At 41.0% G+C, this 19,248-nt stretch overlaps 1 protein-coding gene across 1 annotated transcript; it reads left to right on the forward strand.

Annotated features, from left to right (window-relative positions):
* Positions 1 to 14,323: 14,323 nt before the first annotated feature.
* On the forward strand, positions 14,324 to 14,731 carry NHLH2 (nescient helix-loop-helix 2). The gene has a single exon (XM_037815110.1). The coding sequence runs from the start codon at positions 14,324 to 14,326 to the stop codon at positions 14,729 to 14,731; it is 408 nt and encodes a 135-aa protein (XP_037671038.1).
* Positions 14,732 to 19,248: the final 4,517 nt, after the last annotated feature.

Raw genomic sequence — 19,248 nt, forward strand, 5'->3', positions numbered from 1 at the left:
CTACTCCTAGCTTCAAATTCTTGAGCTGGTTCTCATTATTTAAGCCAACCCATTGCATGGTATTTGCTTTAGCAACAAGGAAGCTAAAACTGGAGGGGAGAAGGAAAGTCTCTATCTCTGGGGGAGTAGCAGAAAACCATCTTAGGCCTAAGATCCTAAACTAATATCAAGCAGAGGGTTCCAACCACTGTGGGAGGAGAAGAAAACTCCTGCCTAAGATCAACCACAAACACAAGCCAGAATTGGGCTGCCAAAGGAGAAGGAACAGGAATGCAGAGAAAGACTCACATCTGAGGCCCAAGGACATAGACCTTCCATAAGACTTAAGAGAAACCCTCTTATCCCAACACAAGCCTAGCTCACAGTAACAATCAACAGCAGTCTAAGACTGGGGAGGGGTCAAGCATGTGGTAAGAAACCTTTACTGTGGTGCCGGCATGCAGGATATCTGAAAGCTGTTGGTGAAGCAGTATCTCTGAGAAAAATCTCTGGGATGCCAGCTCCCACTCTAAGAAGAAGGCAAAGACATCTCACTACCAGAAGAATTTGAAGCCTATGATGCACTGATGATAACTATAGCAACAACAAAACCCAAACCCAGCTCAACTGCTGACCAGATCAATTCAATCCTCCATTTTAATGGCTTAAGAGAAGAAAAATCATTTTCATTTCCAGGCATAAATAATATTTACCTCAGAGTATAGAACAGTAAACAATATTTACTGTTCTATACTCAATGTCTATAATTCACTCAAAAATTATATCACACACGTGTAATGCAATGTGAAAAGACAAAACAATCAACAGAAGCAAATTCAGGAAATACCCAGATGTTGGAACTCGCTGACAGGGACTTTAAAATATAACCATGATTAAGATGTAAAAGGATATAGTGGAAAAGATAGGTAACATTCATAAATACATAGGGAATTTCAGAAAAGAGATGGAAATGCTAGAAAAAAGTCCTATATCAGATGAAGTGTGCCTTCAATATACTCATCATTAGACTGAACCCAGGTGAGGAAAGAATCAGTGAATTTGATGATTAGTCAATAGAAATTACCCAAACAAAGGCGGGAGGAAAAAAAGAACAGGTCATCCAAGAGATGTGAGATGGTATTGAACATTCTAATATACATGTATTTAGAGTCCCAGAAGGATAAGAGAAAGAGAATTGGGCAGAAAAGATATTTGAAGAAATAATGACCATGAATTTTCCAAAAATAATGAATGACAGTAAATTGCAGATCCAAGAAGCTGGGACAACCCCAAATAGGATATGCATCAAAACAACAAACAAATGAACACCTTACACAAACATAGATACATCATAGTCAACCTACTGAAAACCTAAAATAAAGAGAAAATATCGAAAGCAGCTGGTGAGGGTTGGGGAGGGGGACACATTATACACAGAACAAAGATAAGTACAACAGACTTCTCATCAAAAACTATGCAAGCCAAGAATAAATGGAACAACATCTTTAAAAGAGGAAGGAAGGAAGAATGGAAGGAAGGAAGGAGGGAAGGAAGGAAAGAAGGAAGGAACAGAGGGAGGGAGACAGACTGTTAACTTAGAGTTCTATACTTGGAGTAAAACTTTCAAAAATGAAAGCAAAATAAAGACATTTTCAGAAAAACAACAGGTGAGAGAATTCAGTGCCAGCTGACCTACCCTGCAATAAAATTAAAGGAAGCTCTACAAGCAGAAAGAATATGTTAACAGATATAAATCTGCATCTATATAACAAAATGAAGACTCTGGAAATGGTGAAATGAGTACTACGAAGCAATAAAAAGGAGCAAACTATTGGTACGCACAACAACATGGATGAATCTCAAAATAATTATTCTGATTGAAAGAAGGCAGGCAAAAATGAGAACACATTATATTATTTCATTTATATAAAGTTCTAAAAACACAAAAGAATATCTTGTGATGGAACATAAACCAGTGGTTCCTTGTGGGGTGAGGAGGAGGGAGTATGAAAGGGGATGAATTTCAAAGTATGTGATGAATATGTTCACTATGTTGATTGAGGTGATGGTTTCAAGGTTGTACACGTTAAAATTAATTAAATTGTGCACTTTAAACACATGCAGTTCACTGTATATAAATTACATGTTAATAGAGCTGAAAAGGGGGTAAATGCAAAATAAATAAAACCACAAGATAACACTAGATTAGATTAGAATGGCTAAAAAATAATTTTCAAAAAATTAGCAATAAAAAATGCTAGGGAAGGAGAACACAAGATGGCGGCTAGGTGAGACAGGGCAAAAAAACACCTCCGTGAAAAATACTAGATAAAAACCAGAAAGTGACCCAGAACACCACTTCCAGCAATGCACCAGCCGGACAAGGTCTGCTAAATCCACAGGGGCCGTGCACTTGGTGAAACCGGGACTCTGCATTCTGAAATGAGTCAGTAAGCTGGCTGAAAGTCTCAAGGCCATGCTGTGGTGTGGGGAGACTGCGGGTTGGCATTTGAAGATGGACTAGTTCTTTTTAAAAAAAAAAACAAACAAAAAACCCGGGAGCGGCTACAGATACAGCAGTGAGAACCGCGCAGTGAAGCACTGCAGGAGTGGACTGTAGCCAACACCTCAGTGTCTGGCATGAAGGATAGCCCTCCTCACACCTGCTGCTGATTGTCCCAGGGCCAGAGGGGCAGAGGGGAGAGCCAAAAGGAGAAAGAAACCGCGCCCCCTGCAGCCGGCTTCCCGGAGTGCTGGTGACACTCCTGCCCAGGGCCGTACCCACAGCCCAGAGCCGTGCCAGGAAACCAAGTCTGATGGGGAGTGTATCCCACAGCACCCTGCACATGCCATAATATCGGCCACGGACAGTGGCCTTCGGTGCAACCACAGCTAGTTGTCCTGGAGCTAGGAAGGCGGAGCTGTGAGAAAAGGGGGGGATTGAAACCCCCCATTCAGCCATTTTTGCATCAGGCTGGGAGTGCCCCTGCACAGCCTGGTGGCCCGGGGCTTCCCTTGAGGGAAGGCGTGCACTTGTGACGTAGCACAGCCTTCCCTCAGCAGAGGTCCTGGAAGATCACAGCTATCAAGCAAAGCAAATGCCAAGAGGCCCAAAACAACAGAAAATCTTAAAGCATTTGCTAAAACCAGATGATATGGAGACCCCAATTCCAAACACCCAAATCAAATGATCGGAGGAGACACAGTACTTGGCACAATTAATCAAAGGACTACAGTCAAAGAATGAGAGCATGGCACAGGATATAAAGGACATGAAGAAGAACGTGGCATAGGATATAAAGGACATAAAGAAGACCCTAGAAGAGCATAAAGAAGACATTGCAAGAGTAAATAAAAAAATAGAAGATCTTATGGAAATAAAAGAAACTGTTGGCCAAATTAAAAAGACTCTGGATACTCGTAATACAAGATTAGAGGCAGCTGAACTACAACTCAGCGTCCTAGAAGACCACAGAACAGAAAATGAAAGAACAAAGAAAGAATGGAGAAAAAAATTGAAAAAATCAAAATGGATCTCAGGGATATGATAGATAAAACAAAACTCCAAATTTAAGACTCATTGGTGTCCCAGAAGGGGAAGAGAAGGATAAAGGTCTAGAAAGAATATTCAAAGAAATTGTTGGGGAAAACTTCCCAGATCTTCTACACAATATAAATACACAAAGCATAAATGCCCAGCGAACTCCAAATAGAATAAATCCAAATAAACCCACTCCAAGACATGTTCTGATCAGACTGTCAAACACTGAAGAGAAGGAGCAAGTTCTGAAAGCAGCAAGAGAAAAGCGTACAAAGGAAACAATGTAAGACTGAGTAGTGACTACTCAGCAGCCACCATGGAAGTGAGAAGGCAGTGGCATGACATATTTAAAATTCTAAGAGAGAAAAATTTCCAACCAAGAATACTTTATCCAGCAAAACTCTGCTTCAAAATTGAGGGAGAGCTTAAATTCTTCACAGACAAACAAATGCTGAGAGATTTTGCCAATAAAAGACCTGCCCTACTTCATATACTAAAAGGAGCTCTACTGACAGAGAAACAAAGAAAGGAGAGAGAGAGATAGAGAATTTTAACAGACATATATAGAACCCTACATCCCAAATCACCAGGACACACATTTTTCTCTAGTGATCAGGGATCTTTCTCCAGAATAGACCGTATGCTGGGACATAAAACAAGCCTCAATAAATTAAAAAAAAAAACAAAACAATTGAATATATTCAAAGCACATTCTCTGACCACAATGGAATACAAATAAAAGTCAGTAATTTTTGATTTGTAACTCCGCTATTTACTTCCTACAAGATATAAAATATGTAAACTCTAATGACAAATCAGTGGTTTTGGACTCAATGCAAAATATGTAATATTTGACAAGAACTATATAAAGCCGGGAGAATGGAGGAGTATAGGAACATAGTTTACGGGTCCTTTTGAAGTTAAGTTGGTATCAAAGAAAAACAAGATTGTTATGGATTTAAGAGGTTAAATTTAAGCCCCACAGTAAACACAAAGAAATTATCAGAGAATATGACCATAGAGATGAAAAGTAGAGTATGGTTTATGAGAAGTGGGGGAAGGGGCAATGGGGAGTTAAGAAATGAGTGTAGGGTTTCTGTTTGAGATGAAGGGAAATTTCTAGTAATGAATGGTGGGAAGGTGATAACATTACAACATTCTAAATGTGATTAATCCCACTAATGGAATGCTAGGGAGGGGGTGGAATGGGCAGATTTAGGCTGTATATATGTTTCCACAATTGAAAAAAAAAAAAAAAAGAGTCTAAATAGCTGACAATTGAATGCCAAGGATGATCCTGGATGGGACCTGAGGATGGGGGGCGGGATGCTCAAAGGGACACAGTTGGGACATAAGGAAAAAAAAAAAGGAAATATAGAATGTAAGCTTTGTATCAATGTTGAATTTCTTGAACTTCTTATCTGCACTTAACGGGATTGCATAAAAGAATGTTCTTGTTCATGGGAATGGTATGTGTGAACTATAATGTTTGTTCAAGGATGTGTGCAGCTTGCTCTCATACGTTCAGAAGACAGAGCAATGGATGATGGATGATAGGGAGAGAGGGAGGGAGGGAGAGAGGGAAAGAAAGAAATGGTGGTGTGAGAGCATGTTAAAGTTGATGGATCAGGGTATTGGGGGAGGGGGTCAGGGTATGCCGTGTATGGGGTTTGCATTGTTTTTGCAACTGTTCCTGTAACTTTGAATTTATTTCAAAATAAAATAAAAAAAAAAATGCTAGGGAAGATGTGGAGCAACTCAAACATCGTTGGTGAGAATGTGAAGTGGTATAGGTACTTTGTAAAATAGTTTGGCAGTTCTTATAAAGTTAAACATACATTCACCATGCAGCCCAGTAATCTCACTCCTGGGTCTATACCCAGAAGAACTGAGTACATATGTCCTCATAAATATCTGTTTGTGCATGGTTATAGCAGCTGCATTATTAGTATCCCAACGCTGGAATCAACCCAATGTCCATTAATTGGTGAATGGACAAATAAATTGTAGTACATCATATATTGGAATATAACGCAGCAATAAAAAGTAATTAACTACTGATACATGCAACAACATAGATGAATCTCAAAAACTTTATGTTAAATTAAAGAAGCCAGACGAAAATGTATATACTGTATGATTCAATTTTTGTGACATTCTGGGCAAAGGCAAAGCTGTAGGAATAGACATGGGGATGTAAACAGTTACTGAAAACTTCTCTTGAGAGATTCAACAAGAAAAAGGACAATTCTGAATTGTTTGAAACTCTAGAGGAGGATATAGACTGGAGTAAGACCCTGCAAATGCCAAATTGAAGAAAGAGAAGAAGTATCTGTGATGAAAATGTTCAAAAATTGATTGTGGTGTTGAATGCACAACTATATGATGAAACTGAATAATTATTGTACACTTTGGATGATTTTATAGTATGTGAATACATTTCAATAAAATTACATTAAAAACTATAGGAACAGAAATCAGGGCAGTGTTTCCCTGAAGTTGGGTGTGGATGAAGGGATTGATCATAAAGAGGCACAGGGAATATTTTAGGGTGATAGATGTGTCCTTTATTTTGTTTGTGTTGGTTACACGAAAGTACACATTTGTCAAATTTATAGAACTGAACACCTCTGAAGGGTAAATTTTACTGTGTGTCACTTATACCTCAATGAACTGATTTGAAAAAATTAACCATCTAAACCATTAAAACAGTGACGTTTAAAGTCATACTGTACTCAAACCAGTACTTTTAAACATTTCTCTAAACATAATGATAAATTTTTATAAGCCTCTTTTTAGGTTTCTAATCTGGTAGAAAAATCCCAGCTTTTGGAGAAATACGTTCTTCCTGTTACAGTAAAAAAAAAAAAATAGTTGAAATAGTACATAGGGACCCATAAGGTGATTAGTGAAAATGCATTCTTGTGTTGGCAAAGTCTGTTGATAGATAACTGGGAAACAGGGCTGAAGTTATGAAGAAACAAGTATTAGACCAATTTAGGTAGTGTTGAAGGTTTGCTATTTAGCTGGATGAAAGAACAGATATTTCTAACATGTTTCAGCTCATGGTATTTTACAGATTCTGTTTCAATAATGAAATACATGAGAAACCTCTCTTTTCAGGGAAGCCATTAAAGTAAAAGATGTATAGGAGAAAATATATTTACAACTGAAATGATCTTTAATAAATTGATATTTTATGGGAAAATTGTGGAGATATAGCCATGGAAGAGGTAGCTACTTTAACTCAAATAAATATCAGGAGACTGAGGTCAGAGATAACATACAAACAAAATTTATTCACTAAATAATTCCTATGCCTGAATTTGCCATAAGTAAGTTGAAGCAGAAGTTTACAGGTTATCATCCATGTAGTTAGTTTTAGAAACAGAAGTCCTTTAAAATATAGTAGAATCTTTGCCACAAATGAAACTGAAGAGCATGAAGGCCTGTTGTCCCACAAAGAAATATGCTGGTTTACAAGTGGCAAAGTACCTAAAAATATTGTTCAACTTTAAGACAGATGTTCCAAATTTGTTGTTTCTAACTTTGATGGAGAGTGATTGTCAATGGTATGCTACGGGAGAGTTTTTTTTTTTTTAAGAAACAAACACAGTCAATGTGTCTCTTTAAGTAAATTATGTATTTTCAAAAGAGGTAAATGTTAACTTTTTAAGAAGAAAATTGTGCTATGAGAAGGCATTTTTGAAAAGAGATATTTGGAAACTTCTCTATAGTTACATGCTTTTTTTGCTGCTCAAAATAATGAAAATATGCCATATATTAAAATCTCATATCTGAACATTTAAAACATTTGGAAACAAAATTTCTAAAAAAAAAAAAATTCCAAATAAAGAATTTCAGAGGGTTTTAAACCCATTTGTTAAAAATACTAAGTATTAGCACTACACTAATACTAGGAATGAATAATTAGTGGCTGATAAGAGCTCTGGGATGTTTTGTCTTATGATAATTGCTTAAAATTGAGAGTGATGGTGATTGTACAACTAAGTGAAGATAATGTGACACACTGATTGTTTATCTTGGACAGAATATATGAAAAATACTAATTATTTTACTGATTATTTTACAAGAGTAACTAATTCGCCTTGGAAGGAACTTTACTAGCCAAATTTTATCAAATCTTTGCCATATTTGGTGGATAAGATAGAAAACTGAGCATCTTAATTTAATGTAACACAATCAACGATGGATTTGTATTTGGACCTTTGAATTGTTGTATTTTGTCTTTTTCTGCTATGTCAGTTGTAAAACCCAGATACCTAAACAAACTGAGCTTAAAATCAGATCATCAAATCACTTTATCACAAAGGGTAATGACTTCAACAACATGAAGATTATTGGTCTCAAAAATTGTATATTATCAGTAATGTAAACTTTCCTCATGCTGTTAATGGATTCCTGTACTGTTAATAAATGATGCTACTTCATAAACATTGTTAATTTTATGTTTATCATACTTTTAAAATATCTTTTTTGTGTAAACTTTATAATTACATAATATACTATCACAACAGTACATATATAAAGGTTATTAATTATAAATATGCATATACTAGACATATATGCTTAAAATTTTTACTGATGGGGGTTTCAAAATTTAAGAAAATAGATGGGAAACAATTGTCTAGTGGAATTAACAAATAATTATAATGCCTTTGTAGTCCAACAGTGTCTAGTGCAATGCTAGATGCACAGTAAGTATTTAAAAGTATGTTGACTTGCCAACCACCTCTGAATGCAAAGGGTGGCAATTTGCCTATATTTTCTGTGTATGTATATTTTCCCTCAGTATATACATTTTATTTGATGAATAATTCTTCTGTATGAGTATATTTGTGTAGGATATGACAAACACGGAAGTAGTAGTGCATAGTGGTTGAGAGTGAAGTCTCTGAATTTAGATCATGTGGGTCTAAATTTTGATCATCGCACTCATTAGCTATGTGACCTTGAATAAGTTATCATCTTTGAATCCCATTTTCCTTATATGCAAAATTGGGACAATAATAGTACCTACCTTTTAGGTTTGTGGTAAAGATTAAATGAATTAATATGTGCAAAGTCCCTAGACCTGTGACTCACACATGGAAAGTGCTCACTGTAGGTTGGCCACCAGAGATATAGATTTATATTTACACACACATACACACACAAACTCTGGCAAGTGTGTCTGCATATATGGTTCTTAATATGTATTTATATCGAATAACAATAGCATTATTAACAATATTAATAACCAACACTTATTGAGCATGTGTTGTAGGCATTGGTTTGTGCACTTTACATAGATTATCTCGTTCATCCTAGGAAAAACAGATGACATAACATGTCATAGCATAACATAACAGACTTTTGTTATTCCCATTTTCCATATTAGAAGACTGATATGGTTAAAGGTTAAAGAGTGCCCTTAAGTTCACAAAGCTGTATATGATAGAGCCAGGAAGTCTGGCTCTTTTAATCACTGCTATAATATCTCCCCACTGTATTTAGTAATATTTAATATTCCTGTAGTCCACATTATTTTTTTTGTATGGTGCTTCATATTTTATGAAATAGTTCCGCATGCATTGTGTCTTGTAACAAGTCTTTGAAGTGAGTAGGGCAGGATTATTATCCTCACTGTTATAGGAGAGGAAACTGGTATAGCTGAAACCATGGGTGTCTTTGTGGAAGCGTTTCTATGTTACAAATAGCCTGGGTATCTCTGTGCATAGGGAGTCATTCACAGTAAATGTACTAAGTGCTCATAATGCATCAAACATATACATTGGTGCTGGAGATTTAATCTACAGACCCTCCCTGGAAGCGTCACAGTCCACTGGGAGTGACAGATATGGAAACCAAGAATCAGAGTACACAATGTGTATGTAGTCTCTAAGGGAGATATGAAAAGAGTGCTTATGGAGCACAGAAGGAGAGACCATCTGTGCCAGGGAGGTCTCAGAAAAGGCAAAGATGGTGGGGGAGGGGAGGTTTTCCTGGAAAAAGAACATGGGTTTGAGTATGAATCAATGTTTGTGACTATGGCCATGTGTCTAGGCATGACTATGTATGGACCTGTTTACTTGGGCTTACTGGTGTATTAACTTATGCACATGCAGGATGTAAGGGTGCAATGAATAAGCCTGAATGTAAAACAGGATGTGCCTGGATCCACATACAGCACAGCAGAATATGACCCACCTCAATATGCCAAGATCCATCTGTAGATTCCACCCCCCCCAACACCCAGGCAACCAGAAAAAACAGTAACTTCCTATTCTAGTAGCTGCCTCTTCCTGAGCCATGGTGGTTGGACCCACCAGGTTTTTGAACTCATCGGCCTGAAAGTGTAGCAGTCTAATAAAGCCATCACCTTGTGTGAGTAATGGGGGATGAAGTACATGTATCCGTGCATGTACATCTGTGTGCACACTCCCAGCTGGGTGTAAATGCTTAGTCTTGGCTGCTCCTAGCCCGACTGGGAAAACCTCCCTTCTCCCTTCATCTTCGCTACCTTGGAGAGTTCATCCATTCACCTGTTTCCATTGCTCCCTGTATGTGGCTGACTTCTGCCACCACTTCAATGTCCTGGGGATATCGAAAATACGTGTCTGTGCTGGCACTGGTAAAGGCAAAACTGGAAAGTGTCAATGGCCCTGTTCCATGGAAGCTCTCCCTACTCACCCCAGCCCCACCCCATTCTGGTTCAGGGATCTCCCAGAGGATGAAAACTGTGTCCAAAAGCAAACAGTACTTGTGGCTGCCATGAAGAACCCAGAGGGTCACTCCATCACTCCCACAGGTAGGCTGCTCAACTCCCTTTCCCTGATGATAAAAGCTGTTTTTAGGGCAAAATTGATAAAGGAGGGGAAGTAAGGACTACTCTTTCACAAATGTTCCCCTAGGGATTTGGGAGGTAGAGGGTAAGGCTTATTTCTTTTAAGCTTGCCAAATTGAGAAAAACTAAAATGATTGTAAATAGTATGTAATTGATGGTGACTAACAGTGTCTCTATATAGTGGCAAAATAATAGAAGTAGATCTTTTTCTTAGACAGCATATATATTCAGAGTCATGGGGTCGTGTAAGGCAAAGGCATATGTGCTGGAATACACTAGTGATTTGTGTGTGTTTACATCACAGCCCATGCACTGCATGCAGCTGAATGTATCCCATGTTATGAGAAGCAAGAATGAAGCACAATAATCAATACATGTAATATGCCATATTTTAAATTGAATGACTAAGTGGGAAAAGAGAAAAACAAAAATACTCAGAAAGTAGAATGGTGTCATATAGTGGTCCCTGAAATCACAATACCTGGATTCTGTTCCCAGTTCCACCAATTAATTAATCTGTTGGAAGGTTTGTATCATCTATTTACCTACTGGTAAATTAGTCCAGTGGCAGAACATCTCTAAAAATATTAATATGCTTAATCAAGCCTTGTTGAAGTATATTTTAAAATGTATAAATGATCAGTAATAAGTATTAGTTGTTGTATATCTGAATAGTTTATAATCATTGCAGCACCTTATACAGTATATATTTCCATCTCCTGGACACAAATATTTTCCTACACTATATGGAAAGGTGCTGGTTTCGTAATATGGCAGGGGAATTTTTACACAGTCAATATGTTGTTTATTTGCACTTAAATCCTGCATCAATAATCTGAAAAAGAGAAATAGTCTGATTCTGGCCAGAGAATCTGTTCAGAGGCTATGGTTTCTATCATGGACTGCCTTCAACTGTTATATTTTATGGCACAGGTTCAGTGGGAATCTGATATACTAAAATATTTGGGCTGTGAAAACTCCCACACTGTGACAGATGTCAAGTCCAATTAAGTGACTCATGTCCAGGTTTCTGTCCAATAGGATTTCCCATTAAATATCAATTTAGTGAAAAAAATTCCATCCCCCTTCTTAAGCCTTTATCTCTTCCACCATCTCTAGGCTGAATCAATTGGTACCAGGAGAGCCAAGAAGCCCCACACGCATCTCTGCCTCTTTGCTTTGGCTCTCCCACCCTCTCCTGTCTTTCTCCGCTTCCCTGTCACTGTCACTATTGCTCCGGGAGACGTTCACTTTTCACCAATCTTTCTCCAAGCATCTCCAAGCCACTGACTATATATTTTGCTACAAGGTAAAGAAAGGAGGGGTTGGGCTGGGGGATGTAACCAAGCCTTGAAAGACTTTGAAACTAGAAAATAGGTGTCTGTTTATACAACATTAAAGTAAATGAGGGATGAGGAAGAGGCAACCTTAGCCCCGAATTACAGTATTGTTTTCCTGGGAACTGGGGAGACATCAGCTGAACAAAGCCTTATCTTAAGTAAAAAAAAAAAAAAAAAAAAAATCACTTCTGAGCAAGATCGCATCTCTGCCCTGCACTTCCAGTTTCTACTCAGCTGTATTAAAGGAAGGAAAGGAGTTCTACAGGAGCGGAATCTATCTTAACCATCTTTTTTATTGATTCTTCCACTATTAGAAAGTGGAGGAATCAGCCCTTTGATGTGATTGTGTTTATCTCTGCATCTCTTTTGTTATTTATAGAGACCTAGAAGAGGAAAAAAGGCACGAGACTTCAACACCTCGTTTAAAAACAAAACAAACAAAACCAACAACGAATTACTTCAAATGTTTGAAAACAATTAGAAGGAAAAAGCGACCAAGTGAACAATCATTCATATCGTCCACATCCTTGAGATACTATCGTCCCTCGCTGTGGACACCAGAGAGATGACAACCGCTTTTTCATTTTTGATTGTAATAAATATTTTCTGCTTTTAATATTTTCCGGATTTCCCCCCGCGATTCTCTGGATTTTTAATTCTAAAAGATTGGAGAAAAGATTATCGAAAAGGCTTTTACAAGGTAAGGATCCTTTGAAACATTTTTTTTTTTTCTACAGCTTGAAACTAAGTTAGATTTTCATATTGCTTCCAGAGACGTATTTCAGTTAATTGCTAAAGAAATAAAATGCATACACGACATGCTATTTATGAATATCTTTTAAAGAAATCTGGAGAATTCAACATGCTTTAAGGGCACCCCTGAAGTTTTTACCCGAACTACAACTATGTAGTTGCTTATTGTGATTTTCCATTACTCGTATTTTTTTTTTTTTTTTAACGCCCTTTCAAGTCGAATGTATAGGTGCAAGTTGTTCTTATTAACGTCTCAGTGAAAAGCCCGTAGGGAGTCACATGCAGTTCACTTGGAGCATTTGTTTTTATTTTGCTTAGATCACCTGTTCTCCTCGCGGGGAATGAAAGCTGTTTTGGAGCCAAATTCACTCAAAAGCAAGTGCGGTACTGGGAACCTTCACGCCTCCCCTAGTTTCTGTTTCTCTAGGAGCAAACCCTCCTACACATCGCCAACGCGGATTTCTCCCGCGACGAGCGTCGCTCGGGTGGCTACACTCCGGGGCCGGGGGTTGGTAGCCTGGTCCTCCCTCCCAGCGCCCGCGGTCTGTGAGCTCAGCATCGCAGGCGCCTTTTACCCCGCTGCCAACCCCTTTCTTGAAGCCTGAGTCCCACTCCCCACACCCCCACCGAAGTCCAGCGGTTCCCAGCGCCCCCCTCCCAGAAGGCTTGCAGGCGGTCCGGTCCTCCAGGCACCCAGGGGGAGCCAGGGAAGGTGGCCTTCCTAGGAGTGCATCATTAGAGGAAAGCTAAGGACAGACACGCTCGCCTTGGCCAGGCCGCCCCGGGGCTGCTACAGGCTCCCGAGCTTGGAGATGCAGCAGCCCCGGGGATGCCGCCTCCGGCCCTGGCGACACGCGCGGAGCCCGCCTCCTCCCCGCCGGTCATGCCGCCCTCCCGGGCCCTTCCATTCCCACTCGGGCCTCGCCTCCCGCAGCAACCCGGCCACCGGCATTTTCCCGTGAGGTGGCCGGCAGATTGCCGGGTGCATTGTTTTATCCTATGTCGCAGCGTCTCTAGGTCTCTAGGCTGTCTGCGTGACAGATGGTGCTCCGGGAGCCTGCAAGGGCATAAGAGTCAATTTTCTGTTGAAAGGAGACTCCACGTTTTAGTCATTTCTTTATCATTTCGGAGAAGCACGAGGGGGACGAGAAAACCTTCCCCCTCCCGGTCGCTTGCTCCTTTCCTGCACTCAGGGCTAGGGTTCCTCTCGGCCCACCCAAGGGTGTAGGGGGTCATCCGCGCCCGCCGGAGCGGCCCCAGACCCGTACGGGGCCCTCGTGCGCCCGGGCTCTCCCAGAAGCCTTGGGGCGGGAAGGGCGCTCCCCGTCTCCCTGCCCCCATTAAAACCTAGTTGTATTAGTAGTTCGGAATCTTTCGTTTGTCGGGGAAGGGGAAAAAGTGAGAAAGGCAGAATAGCGAAGTTGGTGTTTGGCCGGAAGAGGCACAAAAACCCATTCACTGTTCCCGCGGGCCTGCGGCCGTCCCCCCCAGGTCCTCAGGCCGCTCTCGGCCTCTTCTAGGCCAAGGTGTCGGGCCCAGGATGCCGCTGGGGCGAAGCCGTGACCTCGCCGGATCCTGTGCCGTGAGGAAGCGCAGGGCTGGGGATCCCAGGCCTGCTTCTCCCAGTGCCGTCCCTCCGGGCGCGGCCTGCTCTGCGGGGCGCGTAGGCCTGGTGTGGGAAGCCGGCCGCGGGCGCGCGGGTGCGACGCCGGGGAAGTCCCCCCTAGCGTCCGCGGAGAGGGCCAGGTGTGGTAGGCCCTCGCCCACTCTCCCTCATCCCCAAAGAAGAGCCTCATTCCTTTTATTGATTGATTTTCTGACCCCTACCCCATCCCCACCCCCACCCCGCCCTCAGCCTCCAAAATGATGCTGAGTCCGGACCAAGCTGCCGACTCGGACCACCCCAGCTCGGCGCACTCGGACCCGGAGTCGCTGGGCGGAGCGGACGCCAAGGTGCTGGGCAGCGTGTCGGACCTGGAGCCGGTGGAGGAGGCCGAGGGCGACGGCAAGGGCGGCAGCCGGGCCGCGCTCTACCCGCACCCGCAGCAGTTGAGCCGCGAGGAGAAACGCCGCCGCCGGCGCGCCACGGCCAAGTACCGTTCGGCCCACGCCACCCGCGAGCGTATCCGCGTGGAGGCCTTCAACCTGGCCTTCGCCGAGCTCCGCAAACTGCTGCCCACACTGCCCCCGGACAAGAAGCTCTCCAAGATCGAGATCCTGCGTCTGGCCATTTGCTACATCTCTTATCTCAACCACGTCCTGGACGTGTAGGGCCGCGGGCGCCGCCGGAGGCCTCCTTTCCCCGCGTCCGCGAAATGCAACCCACCCGAGCGGCCGCCGCGGGGCTGGAGGATCCGGCGGCGACCCCGCCGGGCGGCCGCCGCGAGGGACTTGGACGAGGAAAGAAGATCGCACAGTGTTTTTTCCGGCCAGACGAGCGGCGGGGGAAGGTTTCCGACGCGGGGAGTTGGGGCTGTCTGGTGAGCCCTGGGGTTTTCTGGGGGGATTTTCCAGACCGGGTGGACCTCTTGGAGGCACCGGAGATAAGAGGCCTCAGGGCCTCTGCTCTGAGCCTAAGGATCCCTTCAGGGGTTGTTTGCTTCAGCGAATCATCCTGTTTTGGAAGAATGAGGGCAGAAGCTCAGAGGGTAGGCTTATAACTTTAGCCCCTCTATAATTTTTCTAATTGACAAATCACCAGACATTCTGGGGGGAAAAATCTCTTCCAGCGTAGAGATTTAAGGTGCAGAAAGGTGTAACTGGAAACTTTCTCTTCCTCTGTGAAAAGAGATTATATGAGCATCCAAATAAAATAGACAAACTGAATATTTGGTAGGGTTAAAAAGATATATTGAGAACAAGTAGACACACTGTGGGAAGATTTGAGCTTGGTGAGATATTAACCCCAAGATATGACACTAATGTAGACAGGAAAATCCATATTTAAATGGAAAATTTAGTATCTGATTGCTTTTTCAGGCGAAGTGCCCCTTTATATATCCAAAAACATCTATTTGTGACCTTAAACATGTGGACCTATAGGTGCAGTTAGGAGAAGACAACCTATTTTTGTTTATGTTAGAAGGAGTAGAGTATTTTTTTCAAGACATTTATTTTTCAGAGTGGTGATAATTTTACTTTGGATACTCTGTGCCAATTTATTTATTATAGTCAAGTGTTTACACTTTTTCCTGTGGAATAATTACGTTTAACTTTTTAAGTGTTTGTTGAAATTAACTGTGGTCTTTCTTTTTGCTCTAATTATATTGCACTTGTATAAGAAATTTCCCACTTCTTGTTTCTAAACATATTTTATATATTAAGATGTTTGTTCTTGAAAGGTTCTTTTGTTGTGAGATCAGCAACACTAGCACTTCACTATTATAGTTTTTTAAAAAGTGTTGTTATTCTTATCTGTAGTTATGTCTGAAAAGTACTTTACAAACTGTTTATAAGGAGAGTAGCTTTTGTGTGTGTGTGTGATTGTGTGTGGGATGATTTTAGGAAATTAAGTTATTTTCTTAAAAAGAAAAAAAAAGAATTCAGAACTACTTTCCTCTGTGACAACCAAAAAGAAAAATCTATAACCTGAAAATGTTTCAAGTTCTCAGCTGTGAAACTCTTAAAACCAGGAGTGTATTTTAGAGACAAGGGAAAAAAAAAACACATCTGCTATCCAAAGATTTTAGTCTTTTTCAGGGTTTTTGTGTGTCTCTGTTGCTTTATATAATGCAATATTTTGTAGTGAAAATAGATATAATCTGGTTTCTATCTGACGAGTTTTTCATATCTCATGAATGGTGCGCTGCTTTGCATATAAATAAAGGTATCAAATTGAAGTTCTCTCTTTTATTTTAAGCATACTGTCTAAAAATAATGAATGCAATGGCTGAGCATGAAATATCGTAATGGACTCAATTCCTCAGAAAGGAACTAGTCCAAAAAAATCCTTAACATAAATGTATTTATGTAATGGGATAGTTGATATTCTGTCTAAACTTATTGATACTCTGCCCCACATATGATGGTGACATAGATTATGCTACACTCAATGAGGAAAAAAATTATAGTATTAATATAAAAATATGACTTGAATCATAGATTCTTTGCTCTTAAAGTAATCTTAGAAACCAAACCTTTTCTATGTAGAATGGGAAACTGAGGCCCAGGGAGTTAAAGTGGCCTGCACTGAGTTGCATAGCTCCTAATGGCAGTGAGGAGAAGACCTGTGATATGACGACTCCCAGTCCTCATGACACTTATTAAGAACAAACTGTGTATTACTAAGCTAAGACTCACGCCTTTAATCTGGAAACAGATTCAGGATGTGACACTTACAAACAGGGAAAAAAAACAAAAAACAACAAAAAGTTCTGAACAATGAAGAATATCATCTGCAAAATACATAGCTAGTATAAAAATGTGAAATATTCTATCTCTATATAAGCATAAGACATGAATAATATATATATTATATATTGCATATAATATGTTTTTATGCTCATACAATATGATTTCTATTATATATAGAGGATAGGGTATGTCCTAGGATACTAACCAGCTGAGTCTGTCACTCCAAACCTCTGGTTGCATAGCAAAACATGCAATTATGTGGATGTTTGATTGTAAATGTATAAAATATTTGTGGGATTACAAACATTTTTCACTCTTCACCCAGGTGTCTTGAAGTCAGGTTCACAAATATCTAATAAGGGGGATTTTATTCTCTTCCTCATATGGAGGCGCATATCAGGAAAGCGCATCCTAAGAGATGAAAAGAATAGCACCTTCCTTTGCCTTGCATCTAGACAATGTCCTGGCCGCCATAGCAATGGCTGGTTACTCTCTGACCTGCAAAGACACTTGCTTTCTACGGCCTTGTATATTTGGAGGTCTTCTTACCTCTAGGTAGTGGGGAGAGATGATGACTCCCAATCCTTATAGTCCTTCTCTATTATCTGACAGAAAAATTGGCCTGCTTTCACGCCAAGGAATTGAAGTCAACTTGCAGTTTCTGAAAACCTGAGGGGCTTCCTCTCCTAGCTTATGAGCTCAACTTCCAAATGATCAACCGCATTACTGATACAAAAAAACACAGTCCTGTTCACATCTAGGAGGGACCTATTAATTCACCTCCATGGACAAAAGGCCGTTGCCCTTGGAGTTGCCTTTTCGGATAGGCTCAGACATGGATAAAACATCACTTTCCAGTTACACAGCCCGTGTGAGCCCAGGAGAGGATCTTTGCAATGTCATTTCAAATCCAAAGCTGTTGAGCATCCTCCAAAGAGAAACGTGGCACAGTGGGGTACTGTTAGACTTAACTCTTGTATGTAGGAAAGACCAGTGACTACTGAGCCAGAGGATAAGGGAATAATGGTTCTCTTCTGAATAATGATGATGGTGATCATTCATTCTTACATTCAACAAATGTTTATTGAGGACCTACTATGTACCAGACATTGTTCATGGCAAAGTGCAATAGACTGACAAAAAGTAAGTGAACAATATGTAATTTAATTTCAGATAATGATAAATGCTATGAATAAAGCAGGGTAAGGAAATAGAGAATGGCAGCTGGGTGGTGGTGGTGAGTATTATTTTAGATAGGGTTGCTAGAGCAGGCCTCGCTGAGGAAGTAGCCTCTGAGCAAAGACGACTAAAATGAGGTGTGAGCCTTGTGAAAATCTGAAGAAAGAATGTTCCAGACAGTACAAAATCCCTGATACCAGAATGAGCTTGGAGGAGAACAGACTGAGTGTGGGGAATAGGGGCAAGAAATGGGGTGGAAGAGATAGGCAGAGGCTGGATTATGTGGAGACTTGTAAGGCAAGGAGTTTTGTTTTTGTCCTTGACTATGAAGAGAAGCCACTGGGGAATTTGGGGACGAGTGATATGATCTGAATTACTCTGGATGGTGTGCAAAAGAAGGACTGTACGAAGGTAAGAATGAAAGCAAGGAGAAGACAGTTTAGGAGGCAATGACCTGGGTGAGAGGCTACTGTGGCTTGGCCTCGAGTGGGAGGAGTGGAGGTGGTGAGACATGATGAGATTTGGGATCTCTTTTAGGCTCAAGCCCCCAGGACTTTCTGATGGGGTAGATGGTGATAATGATGATAGCAAAGAAAGCATGTCAAATTTTTTGCAATATATGAAACAATTTTTTTTCACCTCACATATGTGAAGAAAGCGTTATTATCCTTATTTCACAGATGATAATACTGGGGAAAAGACAGCTTACATGATTTTTCCAAGGTCATGCAACATGTTTGGAGCCAGGACTTTTGACTTCAGGTGCCAGGACTTACCCACTTTCCTTTACTGCTCTTCATTTATAAGCAATAAAGGGGCTGGTCAATGAGTTCAGGCTGATGAAGGCTAGCTCTTCCTCCACTAAAAGGGGCACATTGGCCCAAATGTCATGATTAGAGTGGGGAAGTCAACCTGATCGTTTCTTTGATGAGCTTGAGTTAGCCCAAGTTCTTGGTTTTTACCTGGGATTTGCTTCCTGGTGTCCCTCCCACCATGTCAGGGAATCAGCAGGTAGCAGCAGCAGCTGTCTCTCACCTCAACCTGATGGCAACTACATGACTTGCCCTTTCTTCTCCATTACTCTGGTCTTGGTTCCCAGAGTCACTCTCCCACTCAATTCAACCAGCAATCACACAATGTCGCTTGTACTGCCCTGCTCTTTCTTCTCACATCCTGTTGACACGTCCTGTACCCACGCCTCTACAACAGCCTACACTGATCACTCACCTGTCCCCAGCTGGCAGTGGCCTGGTGCT

The sequence above is a fragment of the Choloepus didactylus genome, chromosome 2 (assembly GCF_015220235.1).
Source record: "Choloepus didactylus isolate mChoDid1 chromosome 2, mChoDid1.pri, whole genome shotgun sequence".
Classification (NCBI taxonomy): domain Eukaryota; kingdom Metazoa; phylum Chordata; class Mammalia; order Pilosa; family Megalonychidae; genus Choloepus; species Choloepus didactylus.

What these genes read in the sequence shown, in the direction of transcription:
- NHLH2 (XM_037815110.1), top strand. Translation starts at nt 14,324, where the DNA reads ATGATGCTGAGTCCGGACCAAGCTGCCGACTCGGACCACCCCAGCTCG.